This window comes from Bubalus kerabau, chromosome X (assembly GCF_029407905.1).
Source record: "Bubalus kerabau isolate K-KA32 ecotype Philippines breed swamp buffalo chromosome X, PCC_UOA_SB_1v2, whole genome shotgun sequence".
Classification (NCBI taxonomy): Eukaryota; Metazoa; Chordata; class Mammalia; order Artiodactyla; family Bovidae; genus Bubalus; species Bubalus kerabau.
The window spans coordinates 50,498,425-50,515,175 of record NC_073647.1 but is presented as its reverse complement, the minus strand read 5'-3'; the positions used below and the strand labels follow the sequence as shown (position 1 = coordinate 50,515,175).

General features: G+C 49.8%; 2 protein-coding genes and 1 pseudogene across 8 annotated transcripts in view; 2 read left to right on the top strand and 1 right to left on the bottom strand.

Annotated features, from left to right (window-relative positions):
* The first annotated feature begins 4,461 nt into the window (after positions 1-4,461).
* On the top strand, positions 4,462-6,029 carry LOC129639562 (EKC/KEOPS complex subunit LAGE3-like). The gene is made up of 3 exons (XM_055564704.1): positions 4,462-4,762; positions 5,092-5,220; positions 5,400-6,029. The coding sequence occupies exons 1-3, from the start codon at positions 4,494-4,496 to the stop codon at positions 5,521-5,523; spliced, it is 522 nt and encodes a 173-aa protein (XP_055420679.1). The 5' UTR covers positions 4,462-4,493; the 3' UTR covers positions 5,524-6,029.
* Positions 6,030-6,163: 134 nt separating this feature from the next.
* LOC129639555 (putative RNA-binding protein 15B) lies at positions 6,164-8,737 on the top strand (annotated as a pseudogene).
* The window catches only part of IKBKG (inhibitor of nuclear factor kappa B kinase regulatory subunit gamma), a 49,847-nt gene continuing 41,528 nt past the window's right edge, over positions 8,433-16,751 (bottom strand). For 6 of the 7 annotated variants that reach the window (XM_055564690.1, XM_055564691.1, XM_055564692.1 and 3 more), the window contains exons 10-11: positions 15,893-16,040; positions 12,627-14,958 (exon numbers count right to left, since the gene is read on the bottom strand). In XM_055564690.1, the coding sequence (XP_055420665.1) occupies positions 14,928-14,958; positions 15,893-16,040 (179 nt within the window). In that variant the 3' untranslated portion in view covers positions 12,627-14,927. Of the gene's footprint in view, positions 11,184-12,626; positions 14,959-15,892; positions 16,041-16,751 lie in introns of those variants that run through there. The other variant, XM_055564697.1, reaches the window with a different exon arrangement.

Below are 16,751 nucleotides of genomic sequence, written 5' to 3'. Positions count from 1 at the left end.
GATGCTACTGAACAACAACAACACACTGATTTCTGTCATAATAGGTTGGATTTTCCTGCTTCTTTGCCTCCTGGTAATTTTAGATTGAATGCCAAGCATTATCAAATTTCCCTTGCATGCTTGACTTTTTTCTATTCCTAAACTTACTCTTGAGCTTTATTCTGGAATCCTGTTAAATTACTTGGAAAAAAACAGTTTGATCCTTTTGGGTCTTACTTTTGAAGATTGACTCTGTAGGACCAGAGCAGATCTTAGTGTAGGATGAACTTAATTAACTGAAATCTTCAATGTCAGAGAAGGCTATAGCTGGAAACAAGGACTCTTAAAACCTGTGGTGGATTCATGTTGATGTATGGCAAAACCAATACAATATTGTAGAGTAATTAACCTCCAATTAAAATAAATAAATTTATATTAAAAAAACTTTTATTTACCAAAATTATTTGTTAGTTTTTGGCTGTGCCGAATCTTGTTAACTGTGTGCAGGTTTTCTGCACTTGCAGCCAGCAGGGGCTACTCTAATTGCTGTGCTCAGGCTTCTCATTGTGGAGGCTTCCTTGTGGAGGAGCACAGACTCTGATTTTGGTGAGCTCAGTAGTGGTGGCACACGGGTTTAGTTGTCCTGGGCATGTGGGATCTTCCTGGCCCAGGGATTGAACCCATGTGCCCTGCATTGGCAGTCAGATTCTTAACCACTGGACCACCAGGGAAGCAAAAACAAGGACCCTTATACAGCTGGGCAGCTGTAGTTGTTCAGTTTCCCATTTGTGTCCGAATTTCTGCAACCCCATGGACTGCAGCACACCAGGCCTCCCAGTCCCTCACCGTCTCCTGGAGTTTCTTCAAGTTCATGTTCATTGCATCTAGGATGCTGTCCAGCCATCTCATCCTCTGACACCCTCTTCTCCTTCTACCCTTGATCTTTCCCTGCATCAGGGACTTTGCCAATGAGTCATCTGTTCGAATCAGATGACCAAAATACTGGAGCTTCACGTTCAGCATCTGTCCTTCCAGTGAATATTCAGGGTTGATCTCCCTTAAGATTGAATGGTTTGATCTTCTTACTGTCCAATGGACTTTCAGGAGTCTTCTCCAGCACCACAGTTCAAAGGCATCAATTCTCTAGTGCTATGACTTCTTTACAGTCTGGCTCTCACAACCATATGTGATCCTGTGAAGACCATAGCCTTCACTATATGAACCTTTGTCGGCAGAGTGATGTCTCTGCTTTTCAACACTGTTTAGGTTTGTCATCCCTGACCTGCCAAGAAGCAATCATCTTCTGATTTCATGTTTGCAGTCACAATCTACAGTGATTTTGGAGCCCAAGAAGAGGAAATCTGTCACTTCTTCCACCTTTTCCCTTTCTATTTGCCATGCAGTAATGGGGCCAGATGCCATGATCTTAGTTTTTTGAATGTTGAGTTTTAAGCCAGCTTTCTCATTTTCCTTCACACTCATCAAGAGGCTCTTTAGTTCCTCTTTGCTTTCTGTTCAGATATGCAGATGACACCACCCTTATGGCAAAAAGTGAAGAGGAACTAAAAGCCTCTTGATGAAAGTGAAAGTGGAGAGTGAAAAACTTGGCTTAAAGCTCAACATTCAGAAAACTAAGATCATGGCATCCAGTCCCATCACTTCATGGGAAATAGATGGGGAAACAGTGTCAGACTTTATTTTTCTGGGCTCCAAAATCACTACAGATGGTGACTGCAGCCATGAAATTAAAAGACGCTTACTCCTTGGAAGGAAAGTTATTACCAACCTAGATAGCATATTGAAAAGCAGAGACATTACTTTGCCAACAAAGGTTCGTCTAGTCAAGGCTATGGTTTTTCCTGTGGTCATGTATGGATGTGAGAGTTGGACTGTGAAGAAGGCTGAGCGCCGAAGAATTGATGCTTTTGAACTGTGGTGTTGGAGAAGACTCTTGAGAGTCCCTTGGACTGCAAGGAGATCCAACCAGTCCATTCTGAAGGAGATCAGCCCTGGGATTTCTTTGGAAGGAATGATGCTAAAGCTGAAACTCCAGTACTTTGGCCACCTCACGTGAAGAGTTGACTCATTGGAAAAGACTCTGATGCTGGGAGGGATTGGGGGCAAGAGGAGAAGAGGACGACAGAGGATGAGATGGCTGGATGGCATCACTGACTCCAAGGACGTGAGTCTCAGTGAACTCCGGGAGTTGGTGATGGACAGAGAGGCCTAGTGTGCTGCGATACATGGGGTCGCAAAGAGTTGGACACAACTGAGCAACTGATCTGATCTGATCCGCGTATCTGAGGTAGTTGATGTTTCTCCTGCCTACCTTGATTCCGGCTTGTAAATCATCCAGCCTGGCATTTCTCACGATGTGCTCAGCATATAGATTAAACCAACAGGGTGACAGCAGATAGCCCTGTCATACTCCTTTCTCGATCTTGACCAATCAGTTGTTCCATACTAGGTTCTAACTGTTGGTTATTGACCTGCATACAGGATACTCAGGAGACAGGTATAATGGTCTGGTATTCCCATCTCTCTAAGGGCTTTCCACAGTTTGTCATGATCCACACAGTCAAAGGCTTTAGGGTAGTCAAGGAAACAGAAGTAGATGCTTTTCTGAAACTCCCTTGCTTTCTCCATAGTCCAGCGAATGTTGGCAATTTGATCTCTAGTTCCTCTTCCTTTTCTAAACTCAGCTTGGACATCTGGAAGCTCTTGGTTCGCATAATGCTGAAGCTTAGCATGCAAGATTTTAAGCATCACCTTACTAGTATGGGAGATGAGTGCGGTTGTCCAATGGTTAGCCCGTTCTTACTTCCCTTCTTGGGAACTGGGATGAGGATTGATCTTTTCCAGTCCTGTGGTCTTCCAGACTTGTTGACATAATGAATGCAAAACCTTGGTGGCATCCTCCTTTAGGGATTTGACTATTTCTGCTGGAATTACATTCCATCCACTAGCTTTATTAACAGCAATGTTTCTTGGACAACTGAACCAAGTCAATTTGCTGACTTCCTCCAGACCAGCAGAGACCTGGGCATGGCCGCCCTGGGGGAAACATGGGCTCCAAGGACTGACCCACTTGCCCAGGCTGCTGCCTCCCACTGTCAGGTTCATTCCCTGTCACACTCTGATATGTGTGACAGACCCATTTTCTTTCACCGATATTGTCTCTCACATTTACTTTCTCATACTGAGTCAGAGTACCATCACACACTCTTTTTCTTTAATATTCCTGTGTCACTCTATAATTCTTTTTCCGTCACACTTATTCTCTCTCACATCCTATCTCTCTTAGAATGTCTCTCTGACACTCGGACACACACTCCCTCTGTCTTGGTTTCTGCATCTTAGTCTCTTCCCATGACATTCTGTCCCTTTAAATTCCTGTCCCAATTACACATTCACTCTGTCACACTCACTCAAAAGCATTCACCTGTCAGAGTGGTAAACTCTCTGGAAACTCATTCTATCATACACTCTCTTTCCTTCATCGTTCTGTCACTGTCTGTGTCACACACATTATTCGTCATTGTTATTATCACTATCCTTTGTAGATCTCACCAATCAGACCTAACCTGAGTCCGGTGCCTGATGGAGCACTGCATTCATCATAGTTTTCAGAAAGGCAATAACAAAAATGCCCAAGACTTTGAGTTGCTGGTGTTGGAGAGAGAGTGGGTGTGTGTGATTAGTTTGCAGGAGAGCTGCATCATGGGAGACAGGAGACTCACATGACAATGTGAAGTGAAGTAAAGTGGCTCAGGGGTATCCGACTCTTTGCGACCCCATGGACTATACAGTCCATGGAATTTTCCAGGCCAGAGTACTGGAGTGGGTAGCCTTTCCCTTCTCCAGGGGATCTTCCCAATCCAGAGATCAAACCCAGGTCTCCCGCACTGCAGGCAGATTCTTTACCAGCTGAGCCAAAGGAAGCCTGCACTATGGCAACACTGTCTGAAAACTGACGTGATGGATGAACACATGAAAGCGCCTGAAATAACGCATAGACCATAGGAAGTGCTAGTGATCACTATGGTCAAAGAGCACAGGTATGATGTGGAGTGGGCAGAGACGTGATGCTGGTGGGTCAGGTGGCTTGGGCCCTTGCCCTCGACTCCCACCTTACTCCAGTGAGACCCTTCTGCAGTATACGTTGGAGAAATCAAAGTTGCCTTGTGGAACTAGCTTTAGGCCTTGAGACGAAAGTCGGCATTTGTGTCTCAGTGGCGTCTCTGTGGACACTTGGCGAGGTCCATTCCACACCATCTGAGCCAGCACTGGAGGGGCCCGTGTGCGCAGGCACATAAGGGGGCACCTGAAAGGAACGTGGCATTGTGAGGGAGCTGAGTCCCCCCAGCGTCACGGGGTCTCCATAGCACCCCGTGGGTGGATGGGGTGTGTGCGCAGGCGCAATTTTCACGTCCTTGCGCAGAAGGGGAGGGACTTCGTGAGGGGCCCGGTCTCTCCGCCCCTTATTTGCGGTCTGAGGGAGACGCGCGGCAGCCATGCAGGCGTCGGGTGGTGGCGCCGGTGGTGCAGAGGGCCGAGATGACCAGCAGAGCTTCAGAATACCTGCTTGCCAGAGTGGTTCAGGCAGTGCTGACGGTGAGGCTGTTCGCCGAGCCCCAGAAGGCCGGGGTGGGCCTGGCAGAGGAAGAGCGGTGTTGGAAGCTGCTGTAGTGCGTCCCCGGGGTGAGCGGGCACCAGGTGACGTAGGATCTGCTGGAGATGTAGCACCCTTGGCTGTAAGACCTAGACGTGGAGAGGTGGTGCTGTATCCTTTTCATGGAGCCTCCCTGGGCACGGTCAGTGGTATGGTGGTGGGAAACATGCCGGCAGCCTGAGGAAGGGATAGAAGGGAGCACGGGGGCTATCCGGGGCAGCGGGACTGGGCAGCCTGGAGGGAAAGGAGGTTGTCAAGGCCTGAGGAGCCTGGAGGGTGGGGAAGATGGACCCAAGGGTTACGGAGGCACCTGAGGGTAGTCTCAGGTTGTGGTCGGGAGCATGGGCATTCTGGGGTAAAAATGGGCCTCTGAGGTGTGAGGAAGCCCGAGATAGCAGCAAATTCTGTAATGGATGGTGCCTTAACCGTGTCTCTCTCAGCACACTCAGAGTGCCTTTCCAGTCACCCCTGGAGGCAGACATGGCTCGCAGATCTCTGCTCCCAGATGTCCAACGCCACCAAGGATTGATTCGGAAGGAATTTGCAGTGAATGGCAGTGACCTGCTTGTGTCAGTTCCAGACGAGTTTGCCTTGGGGAGTGGGGGGTGGCAGGTGCTGTGGTCTGAGCTCCCTCTTGAGCATGCTGTGATGGAGACACTGAGGGGCTTGGTATAAGGAGGGGGGCTGGTACCCTGGACCTACAGGAGCAATCTTCCCTTTGACCTGATTTTCTTTTCCCTGCTTTTAGTAGATGGACTGCTGACGACCTGGCTTTCATCCGACTTTCCGTGAACCAGTTCCTCGATCAGCTTTCCGTGGTGATTCGGAACATTCGGCGCCTTGGGCACCCACCTCGCCAAAGCCGAAGCTGAGGAAAGGGGCTGAGGCCTAACCTTGTGTCCCCTAGTCGGCAGGGCATAGGGAATTCAACCTAAGAGTCATTGCCACTTTGTTATTTGAGTGTAAGTTTTAGCCTGTACTGGCCTTTGGTCTCTTTCGGTTCACTTGCTTTGTTTCCCTGCTGCTTGAGAAGTGGGATGCTTCAGTGTTTATTACAGCAGAAAAGAAAACTAAGTCACTTTTTGTGCCCTAGTTTCCTTTCAGCTAATGCGCTTCTGGATTTTAAAAACACTTTTTATCTTTGTTCTCGTGTTAGAGGGAAGGTTCTGAAATTCAGATATTTGAATTCAATTACAAGGGAATTGAAAACAATTTCGGACAATGAAAACCAAGCCCGATGTTCAGCACTAAATACTGTCAACATTTAAGAATATTTTCTGGTTGTACTTGCACATTAAACGTATAACAGCATGTGATGTAGAACTTATCAAGTTTAAATTTTTTCCTGAACTTTTTTCATTTAATATACTAGCTTTTCCACTTTCTTAAATCTCTTAAGAAATGTGTTATTGTCCAAGATGGCGGCGTCCGGGGCGCCGCCTCCTCGGCCGCCGCCGCCGCCGCCGCTGCGAGGGGCCTGCGGGCCGCCCACCCGCCAGCCGCGCCGGCGCCATGAAGAGGCAGAGCGAGTGAGACTCCAGCCCGAGCGGGCGCGGCTCGTCATCGTCAGCCAAACAGCCGCGGGAGCGCGAACGGGAGGCGGGCGGAGGGGGCGGGCGGCGCACAAGGCCTCGGGCGGCGCCAAGCACCCCGTTCCAACGCGGGCTCGCGACAAACCTCGCGGTAGCGGGGGCAGCTGCGGTGGGCATCGCGACGGCCGAGGCGCCGGGGACGCGAATCACCGTGCGAGCAGCGGTCGCTCATCGGGCTCGGGCGCCGGCGGCGGGGGACGCGGCGGCAAGGCCTCAGGGGACCCAGGCGCTTCGGGCGCGTCGTCCCGCGCATCTCCACTACCGCCACCTCCGCCGCCGCCCAGGGCTTAGCCCACGGGTCCCGGCTCCTCAGCGGCTGCACCCGAGTACAAGACGCTGCTCATTAGCAGCCTGAGCCCCGCTCTGCCTGCCGAGCACCTCGAAGATCGGCTCTTCCACCAGTTCAAGAGCTTCGGCGAGATCAGCCTGCGCCTGTAGCACACGCCTGAGCTGGGCCGCGTGGCCTACGTGAACTTCCGGCACCCGCAGGACTCACGTGAGGCCCGCCAGCACGCCCTGGCCCGCCAGCTACTGCTCTACGACCGTCCGCTCAAGGTGGAGCCCGTGTACCTGCGAGGCGGCGGCGGCGGCGGCGGGAGCAGTAGGCCAAGCAGCAGCAGCAGCGCCGCCGCCTCCACTCCGCCCCCGGGCCCGCCAGTGCCCGCCGACCCGCTCGGCTACCTCCCGCTGCACGGCGGCTACCAGTACAAGCAGCATTCGCTGTCCCCGGTTGCCGCCCCTCCGCTGCGGGAGCCCCGCGCCCGCCACGCTGCTGCAGCCTTTGTCCCGGGAGCGGGGCATGGACTACTACGGGCTGTACAACGACCACGGGCCACCCTACGGCTACCCGGCCGTGTGCGAGGAGGACCTGATGCCCGAGGACGACCAGCGGGCCACGCGCAACCTCTTCATTGGGAATTGGGACCACAGCATGTCGGAGGTGGAGCTGTGACAGGCTTTCGAGAAGTACGGCATCATTGAGGAGGTGGTCATCAAGAGACCCGCCCGTGGGCAGGGCGGTGCGTATGCCTTCCTCAAGTTCCAGAACCTAGACATGGCCCATCGGGCCAAGGTGGGCATGTCGGGTCAGGTGATAGGCCACAATCCCATTAAGACAGGGTACGGCAAGGCCAACCCCACTACGCGTCTCTGGGTGGGTGGCTTGGGACCTAACACCTCACTGGCGGCTCTGGCCCAGGAGTTGGACCGTTTGGGGAGCATTCAGACCATTGATCATGTCAAGGGAGATAGCTTTGCCTACATCCAGTACGAGAGCTTGGACGCAGCCCAGGCCGCCTGTGCTAAAATGAGGGGCTTTCCCTTGGGGGGTCCGGACCACAGGCTGTGCGTGGATTTTGCCAAAGCAGAGGAGACTCGGTATCCCCAGCAGTACCAGCCCTCCCCCCTCCCTGTGCACTATGAGCTACTCCCCGACGGGTATACCCGGCACCGGAACCTGGATGCCGACCTGCGGGTGCGGGACAGGACCCCTCCACACCTCCGCGGAAACAGCCTCGAGGGCTACAGCCACTCAGTGCGCAGCCGGAGTGGTGAGCGCTGGGGAGGAGATGGGGACCGGGGCCTGCCCAAGGCCTGGGAGGACAGGCGGAAGCGCCGGAGCCTCTCCAGTGATCGCGGAAGGGCCACCCACTCCCCTTACGAGGAACGGAGCAGGACCAAGGGTGGTGGGCAGCCTGCGGACCGAGGCTCTGACCGCACCCTGGAGCGTAGCCGCAAGGAAAACCATTCCAGTGAAGGGACCAAGGAGTCCGGCAGCAACTCCCTCAACAGCAGCCGACACGGGGCGGAGGAGCAGAGCCACCACCACCACCACAAGGCTCCCGACTCTTCCCACGGGAAGAAGACCCGAGAGAGCGAGCGCAATCATCGGACTGAGGCCGAGCCCAAGCCTCTGAAAGAGCCAAAACACGAGACCAAAAAGCTCAAGAATCTTTCAGAGTATGCCCAGACGCTGCAGCTGGGTTGGAACGGACTTCTGGTGTTGAAAAACAGCTGCTTCCCGACATCTATGCACATCCTAGAGGGGGACCAGGGCGTGATCAGCAGTCTCCTCAAAGACCATACTTCTGGGAGTAAGCTGACCCAGCTGAAGATTGCCCAGCGCCTTCGCCTGGACCAACCCAAGCTCGATGAGGTCCCACGACGCATCAAGCAGGGGAGCCCCAATGGCTACGCAGTGCTCCTGGCCACCCAGGCGACCCCCAGTGGGCCTGGCTCTGAGGGGATGCCTACGGTGGAGCCTGGCCTACAGAGGCAGCTTCTCAGGAACCTGGTCTCCTACTTGAAACAGAAGCAGGCTGCAGGGGTGATCAGCCTGCCAGTGGGTGGATCCAAGGGCAGAGACAGCACAGGCATGCTCTATGCCTTCCCGCCCTGTGACTTCTCACAGCAGTACCTCCAGTCAGCGCTGAGGACATTGGGCAAGCTAGAGGAGGAACACATGGTGATAGTTATAGTAAGAGACACAGCCTAGCCCAAGCCTGGCTTTTCCAGCCTGTTTGTCACTAAAGCAATTATTTTAAAATCTGACCACTGCTGCCCTGCACCCCCGGCCCATCCTACACCCTTGATTTGAATTCTCTGCTGGGTTACTCCATTTCATTTGGTAGGGGACCAAAGTCCTATCTCCCCACCAAAAACTAAGTTCTTAGGTTTGGGTTGGTTTTTGTTTGTTTTTTGTTTTTTGTGTTTTTTTTGTTTTTTGTTTTTTGTGGTTTTTTTTTACCATGATAAGGGACTCCTGTCATGTCGGCTTCTAGTGTATGAAATACTGACTGCTGTGTTCTGTATTTTTTTATTTTTTGACTAACTGTGTGGAAAATTGTCAGTAAAGCCTTTGTCAGAGGATGGATTTTAAAAAAAAAAAGAAAAGAAATGTGTTATTGAATAGATATAAGATGCATTATAATGTAATTATTGGGACTTCCCAGGCAGCCCAGTGGATAAGACTTGCACTTCCAGTGTAGGAGCTGCAGGTTCAATCCCTGGCAGCAGAACTAAGATCCCACATGTCATGTGGCGTGGCCAAAAAATTAAGATTGGGTCTTTAAATTAAAAAAATAATAATAATAATGTAATTATGGAGCATTTGTTTCCACTTTTTACATTACTATGGTTAATGATTTAGTGGAATTTATAAATCTTTCCATTAATAGTTATTTCCTTAAAGTATTAATATATTCCAAGAATTAGAAATACTGACCTAAATGTTTACTTCTTTTGTTTAAATTAATTTATCTTTTAAATTGGAGGCTAATTACAATATCATAGTGGTTTTTGCCATATATTGACATGTCCAGGCTCCCCACTGGGGTCCTCTTGGCCACAGAGCAGGGCACAGACACAGGCAGTAGACCAGGTCTTTGCACACCCTAAAACTGACTGGGAGCCAGAATCAACAGAAACTGGGAGGGTAGGAAGGTGGGACAGGGATGCCCCACACACAGGAAATGGTCAGCCACTGCTGGTGCCTCTTCCCCTCCAGTGGGGGTAGGGGTGGGGGAAGGCTGCTGGCCTTGGATTTGGAGGGCTGAGAGGACTCTCCGGCCAGGGGGTGGGGCTCAGGGGCCGGATTGAAGTATAATCCCTGATGCAGTCACCTCCCGTGGCACCAGTGGTCTGGCAGATGCACCCCACACCCAGGCAGTGCTACCCCAGCCCCGTGGTCTCCCCCAGCTGTATCTTGCCTGTTGACTTGACCCCCCGTTGTAGACAGAAGTAGACCAGCAGGCTATCAGATACAAGGTCACCTCCCAGTTGAGGTCCCCTGGCACCTCCACCCCTCCAGACAGCCTCAAAACACTGTTCCTGGGGAGGGAAAGGCCATGAGAGTTGTGCCAGCAGAGAGCAAGAGACTGCGGGTGTCCAGGGCAACACGGCCCTTCTCTCTGCCCTTGAGTCTAGCTGGCTCATCCAGTGCTTCTGAGGAGCCCAGGGCACGCCCACAGCCTGGAGTCCCTGCAGTCTGTGTGCCTGGACCCCCAGGCGGCCCTGCCCCATGCCTTCCGCAGTGGGCCCAACAGTAGTCCCTGCTTCCCTCCCCAGGTGGGCAGGAACAGCCCACTCCACATCCCTGGTCTCGCACCCCCACGTGCATGCACCTGCACATGCCCACATGCACAGACAAGGACGCAGACTTGCGCTATGTGTGGAAGACCAATGGGATCCCCCAGGCCTGGCCCTGGTGCTTAACTCCCTTCCAGAAGCTGAAGTCAGCAGGAGGGTCACATGTGAACATGGCAGCAGAGGTCTAAGGGGAAGGGGCTCACTTGGTGTTTCCACGTTTGGCGGGAAACACTGACGTGCTCATAACCACCTAAGAGGGACATCCTGGGACTGGCGTCAGGGCCTGAGTGCGCAGGTGTTCTCGGCGCCCATAGTGACGTCACCCGCCCAGGGGCATGGTTTCCTTTGGGTGCCTCGGACTCTCAGACGCTCCAGGTGGCCATGGTGGGCTGACCTGCAGCATGAGTGGTCATGGAGGCTGCAGACCCAGGTGCTGGCAGAGGTGGTGTGGCGGGAGATGCTGAAGACCAAGGAGGTCTGGATGGAGCTGGTGACCCAAATGGCCTTGAAGGGCATGAGGGCCTCGGAGGCGCGGGAGAGGCAGGTGCAGCCACGGCTGGAGCCCCAGAGCTGGTGCAGGCACCTCACGCTCCGGGACCTGGCGGAGATGCCATGCCAGGGCTGGGTGGCCACCCCGCTCCAGGACCAGGTGGACATGCGGTGCCAGGGCCTGGTGTCCACGGTGCCCTGGGGCCAGGAGGACACGTCAGGCTGTGGCCTCTTGGACATGCTGCATCAGGACTTGGTGGGTGTGTGCCGCCCATGGCCAGAGGACCAAGAAGCCAACTTCTCAATTTGTATCCTATTTGAAGAGAGGCCAGGGGCGGGGGCTGGAGCGGGGAGGAACGGCCCTCCTGTAGACAGTGGAATGGAGAGAAAGCAGTCAGCCTGGGGATAGGAAGGGCTGTGGGGAGGGAGACCAAGAAGATGGCTAGAGGGTCTGGCCTTGGGGGCATGGGTCAGGGGTGGCAGGGAGAGATGGAGGGGGCAGATGGCCTGAAGGACTGGAAGGGCTGGGAGCAGACTTGGGGTGGGGATGGAGACAAGTGAGAATGGCCAGAAGGAAACAGGCCTCCAAATGAAGAGTAGGCCTGAGGCACAGGCAAGGTTGGTGTGAGATGGTCCCTTAACCTCGCCGCCACCAGCTCCATCGTAGTGTTCTTCCCGTCACCCATGGAGGCAGAGATGGCCCGCCAGTCCCTGAGCCCACATGTCCAGCCCTACCGCAGGGCAGTAGGGAAGGAGCTCACAGTGAAGGGCAGCATCCTAGCAATGTTAGTTTGCAAAGGGGCCTGGGTGGGTGGCAGGTGTCTAGGGTCATTCTAATAGTGAACTGGAGACCACCAAAAGACGAAGTCTAAGGATGTAGACATGTGCAGTGTGCCTGACACCAGCTGAGGGGGCAGAATTAGGAGAACAGTTCCCACATTTAATTTTATTTTCTTTTTCCCTCCCTTTTAGCCCTCTGATTGTTGAAGATGGTGGCCAGCTCCGAATTTCCATCATGTTCTGTCTCAAGCAGCATTTCCTGTTGGTTGGGATCAACCAACCAATTACAGGGTACTTTGTGCCCCTAGTTATCCCTAAGCCTAGGCCAAGAAAGAGCACCTAATAATAACCTAAACAGTACATCCTTCCCCAGGGCATTGATTCCTACACTGGTTGCTGATTTATTATGAGGGCCTAATTGTTTGCTTATATTGGCCTTAGGCACTCTTGGCCCTGTTGTTTTCCACTGGCTGGAGGAGGAGGGTGTTTCAATATTTCTTGTAGCATAAAATAAAGCTGAACTATCATTCTGTGTCTGAATATATTTTCAAATACTGTGCCTCCACAGTTTCTTGCCTTTCTCCTTGGTTTCAAGGGAAGGTTCTGGGCTTCAGATAGTCTAGTAGTACAGTGTAATTGAAGACAATTTAGGAAATGGAAGAAAATTAAAATATATTATGGCTTCTCATTCAGCATTAACTGTGGTTGGTACTTTGGAATATTTTCTTAGTTTTATATTGGCATTTATATGGCTCAGCTGGTAAAGAATACACCTGTAATGCGGGAGACCTGGGTTCGAGCCCTGGGTTGGGAAGATCTCCTGAGAACGGAAAGGCTATGCATTCCAGCATTCTGACCTGGAGAATTCCATGGATTGTATAGTCCATGGGGTCACAGTGTTGGACACAACTGATTGTCACATCATCTATAACAGTAGTGTAATTTTTGCATATTCAGGATTAATTTTTTCCTGGAATTGATTTTAACATATAAGCATTTTCTCTTTCAAAAATTTATTCAAAAACATGTACTTGGATGCATATAAGAAGTAGCATAATGTAAGTGTTCAGTCAGTTCAGTTCAGTCTCTCAGTCATGTCCAATTCTTTGCAACCCCATGGACTGCAGCACACCAGGCATCCCTGTCCATCACCTACTCCCAGAGTTTACCTAAACATATCCCTGAGTCCGTGATGCCATTCAACCATCTCAACTTCTGTCATCCTCTTCTCCCACCTTCAATCTTTCCCAGTATCAGGGTCTTTCCAAATGAGTCAGTTCTTTGCATCAGGTGGCCAAAGTACTGGAGTTTCAGCTTCAACATCAGTCCTTCCAATGAATATTCAGGACTGATCTCCTTTAGGATGGACTGGTTGGATCTCCTTATAGTCCAAGGGACTCTCAAGAGTCTTCTCCAACACTACAGTTCAAAAGCATCAATTTTTCAGCACTCAGCTTTATTTTATATTCCAACTCTCACATCCATACATAACTAGTGGAAAAACCATGGCCTTGACTAGATGGACCTTTGTTGGGAAAGCAATGTCTCTGCTTTTTAATGTGCTGTCTCAGTTCAGTTCAGTTCAGTCACTCAGTCGTGTCCAACTCTTTGTGACCCCATGAATTGCAGCACGCCAGGCCTCCCTGTCCATCACCAACTCCCAGGGTTCACTCAATCTCATGTCCATCGAGTCCCTGATGCCATGCAGCCATCTCATCCTCTGTCGTCCCCTTTTCCTCCTGCCCCCAATCCCTCCCAGCATCACAGTCTTTTCCAATGAGTCAACTCTTCGCATGAGATGGACAAAGTACTGGAGTTTCAGCTTTAGCATCAGTCCTTCCAAAGAACACCCAGGGCTGATCTCCTTTAGAATGGACTGCTTGAATTTCCTTGCTCCAACACCACAGTTCAAAAGCATCAATTCTTCAGTGCTCAGCTTTCTTCACAGTCCAACTCTCACATCCATACATGACTACTGGAAAAACCATAGCCTTGACTAGACGGACCTTTGTTGGCAAAGTAATGTCTCTGCTTTTTAATATGCTACCTAGGTTGGTCATAACTTTCCTTCCAAGGAATAAGCATCTTTTTTTTTTAATTAAAAAGTCACCTTTAATAGCAAAAGGCAACATTATACAGGTTATAAGCACTAGACTATAAAGAAACAGTTTTTTTTGTTTTGTTTTGGTTTGGTTTTTTTTAGCATCTTTTAATTTCATGGCTGCAATCACCATCTGCAGTGTGATTTTGGAGCCCCAAAAAATAAAGTCTGACACTGTTTCCACTGTTTCCCCATCTATTTCTCATGAAGTGATGGGACCAGATGCCGTGATCTTAGTTTTCTGAATGTTGAGCTTTAAGCCAACTTTTTAATTCTCCTCTTTCACTTTCATCAAAAGGCTTTTTAGTTCCTCTTCACTTTCTGCCATAAGGGTGCTGTCATCTGCATATCTGAGGTTATTGATATTTCTCCCAGAAATCTTGATTCCAGCTTGTGCTTCTTCCAGCCCAGCATTTCTCATAATGTACTCTGCATATAAGTTAAATAAGCAGGGTTACAGTATACAGCCTTGACGTACTCCTTTTCCAATTTGCTCCATGTCCAGTCTGTTGCTCCATGTCCATTTCTAACTTTTGCTTCCTGACCTGCATATAGGTTTCTCAAGAGGCAGGTCAGGTGGTCTGGTATTCCCATCTCTTGAAGAATTTCCCACAGTTTATTGTGATCCACACAGTCAAAGGCTTTGGCATAGTCAATAAAGCAGAAATAGATGTTTTTCTGGAACTCTCTTGCTTTTTCCATGATCCAGCGGATGTTGGCAATTTGATCTCTGGTTCCTCTGCCTTTTCTAAAACCAGCTTGAACATCTGGAAGTTCACGGTTCATGTACTGCTGAAGCCTGGCTTACAGAACTTTGAGCATTACTTTACTAGCCTGTGAGATGAGTGCAATTGTGCAGTAGTTTCAGCATTCTTTGGCATTGCCTTTGCTGTCTAGGTTGGTAATAACTTTCCTTCCAAGGAGTAAGCGTCTTTTAATTTCATGGCTGCAATCACCATCTGCAGTGTGATTTTGGAGCCCAAAAAATAAAGTCTGACACTGTTTCCACTGTTTCCCCATCTATTTCCCATGAAGTGATGGGACCAGATGCCGTGATCTTAGTTTTATGAATGTTGAGCTTTAAGCCAACTTTTTCACTCTCCTCTTTCACTTTCATCAACAGAACAGATTCTTTCGTTCTTCTTCACTTTCTGCCATAAGGGTGCTATCATCTGCATATCTGAGGTTATTGATATTTCTCCCAGCAATCTTGATTCCAGCTTGTGCTTCATCCAGCCCAGTGTTTCTCATGATGTACTCTGCATATAAGTTAAATAAGCAGGGTGACAATATACACCCTTGATGTACTCCTTTCCCTATTGGAACCAGTCTGTTGTTCCATGTCCATTTCTAACTGTTGCTTCCTGACATGCATACAGACTTCTCAAGAGGAAGTTCAGGTGGTCCAGTATTCCCATCTCTTGTTAAACATTTAATATGTTTCCATTTGTCCCTAATAATGATTCAGTGGAATTCTTCTGTATAAGTCTTTGCCTGATTGGTTATGTCCTCAAGATAGATTCCAAAGGGTAGAAATACTGAGATAAAATTTTACTTTTCTATTGATTTTTTAAGGCTATTGGCCTACAGTAGGTGGTTGCTACTCAAAAGTGTGCCTCTCCCCCAGAATTCCAGTTTGCCGACCACCTTTATCAGTAGGTCTGATTCCTCCCAAAGTAAAAACCTTAGCTTGCAGAAGATCAAACAACTCAGAAACTATAGGACTGTAACTTTATGGCCTACTGACCTTGTTTCTGATCAACGTAGAAAAGTTTGGGGACAATTAGTTAAGTCTTTGGGGGAGGAGTTAGCTCCCTCCAATGTTTAGTATTTGCTGCAACCTATTTTCTACATGTATGATCAGGTTATCTGCAGATAAGGTGTACTCAGCCACTCAGTTGTGTTCAACTCTTTGCAACCCCATGGATTATAGCCTGCCAGGCTCCTCTGTCCATGGAATTTTCCAGGTAAGAATACTCAAGTGGGTTGCCATTTCTTCCTCCAGGGGATCTTTCTGACCTAGAGATCGAGCCCACATCCCCTGCAGTGGCAGGCGGATTCTTTACCATTGTGCCTCCTGGGAAGTGGCACAGTGTTAACATTGAAAGAAAGTAAATGTGCATCTTCACTGAATAAAGATTCAGTAAATCAGAATAAGCCCATCCCTTGGTGGCTCAGTGGTAAAGAACCCACCTGCCAATGCAAGAGACTCGGATTCCATCTGATTCAGGAAGATCCCCTGGAGTAGAAAAGGACAACCCATCCGGTATTCTTGCCTGGGAAATCCCATGGACAGAGGATCCTGGTGGGCTGCAATCCACAGTAGAATACAATTGAGCAACTAAACAACAAAACAGTAAGAAAGAAATCAGAAGAAGTTGAGAATCTGTGTGAGGAGATGATATGTTCCTGTTTTAACAGTATGCTCCCACTATGTGACTGTGGGTATTACTTTTGATCTTTTTTTAATTTGTGTGGGTCTCAGTTGCAGCATGCAGGATCTTCAATGCAGCATGCGAGCTCTTATTTAATAATTGCAGCGATGTGGGATCTAGTCAGCTCACAAGGAACTGAACCTGGGCAACCTGCATTGGAATTGTGGAGTCCTAGCCACTGGACCACCAGGGAAGTCCCTGACATCAGTATTTTCTTTATTTGGGAAAATAATTGTCTGCTCTATTAGATTAATGGGCTTCCCAGGTGGCACAGTGGTAAAGAATCTACCTGCTAATGCAGGAGATGCAAGAGATGCAGTTTCAAACACTGGGTCGAGAAGATCCCTTGCAGAGGAAATGGCAACCCACTCCAGTATTCTTGTCTGGAAAATTCCAGGGACAGAGGAGACTGGCAGTCTACTGTCTATGGGGTTGCAAAGAGTTGAACGTGACTGAGTGACTGAGCATGCATGCTCTATTAGATTAAGAAATAATCTTTCCCAGTCTTGTTCCTTTAAAACATTGGAACTTGATTTTGAATTTGATGACAAGTGTACCCCACTGTCGAGGACATGTATGAGTTTCATAACCCAGCATCCATTTTCCTTTTCTTGGTA

Coding starts and splice junctions, on each gene's coding strand:
- LOC129639562 (XM_055564704.1), top strand. CDS start 4,494: ATGCAGGCGTCGGGTGGTGGCGCCGGTGGTGCAGAGGGCCGAGATGAC. Junction 4,763..5,091: donor AGACGTGGAGAGGTGGTGCT/GTATCCTTTTCA, acceptor TGTCTCTCTCAG/CACACTCAGAGTGCCTTTCC. Junction 5,221..5,399: donor AATGGCAGTGACCTGCTTGT/GTCAGTTCCAGA, acceptor CCCTGCTTTTAG/TAGATGGACTGCTGACGACC.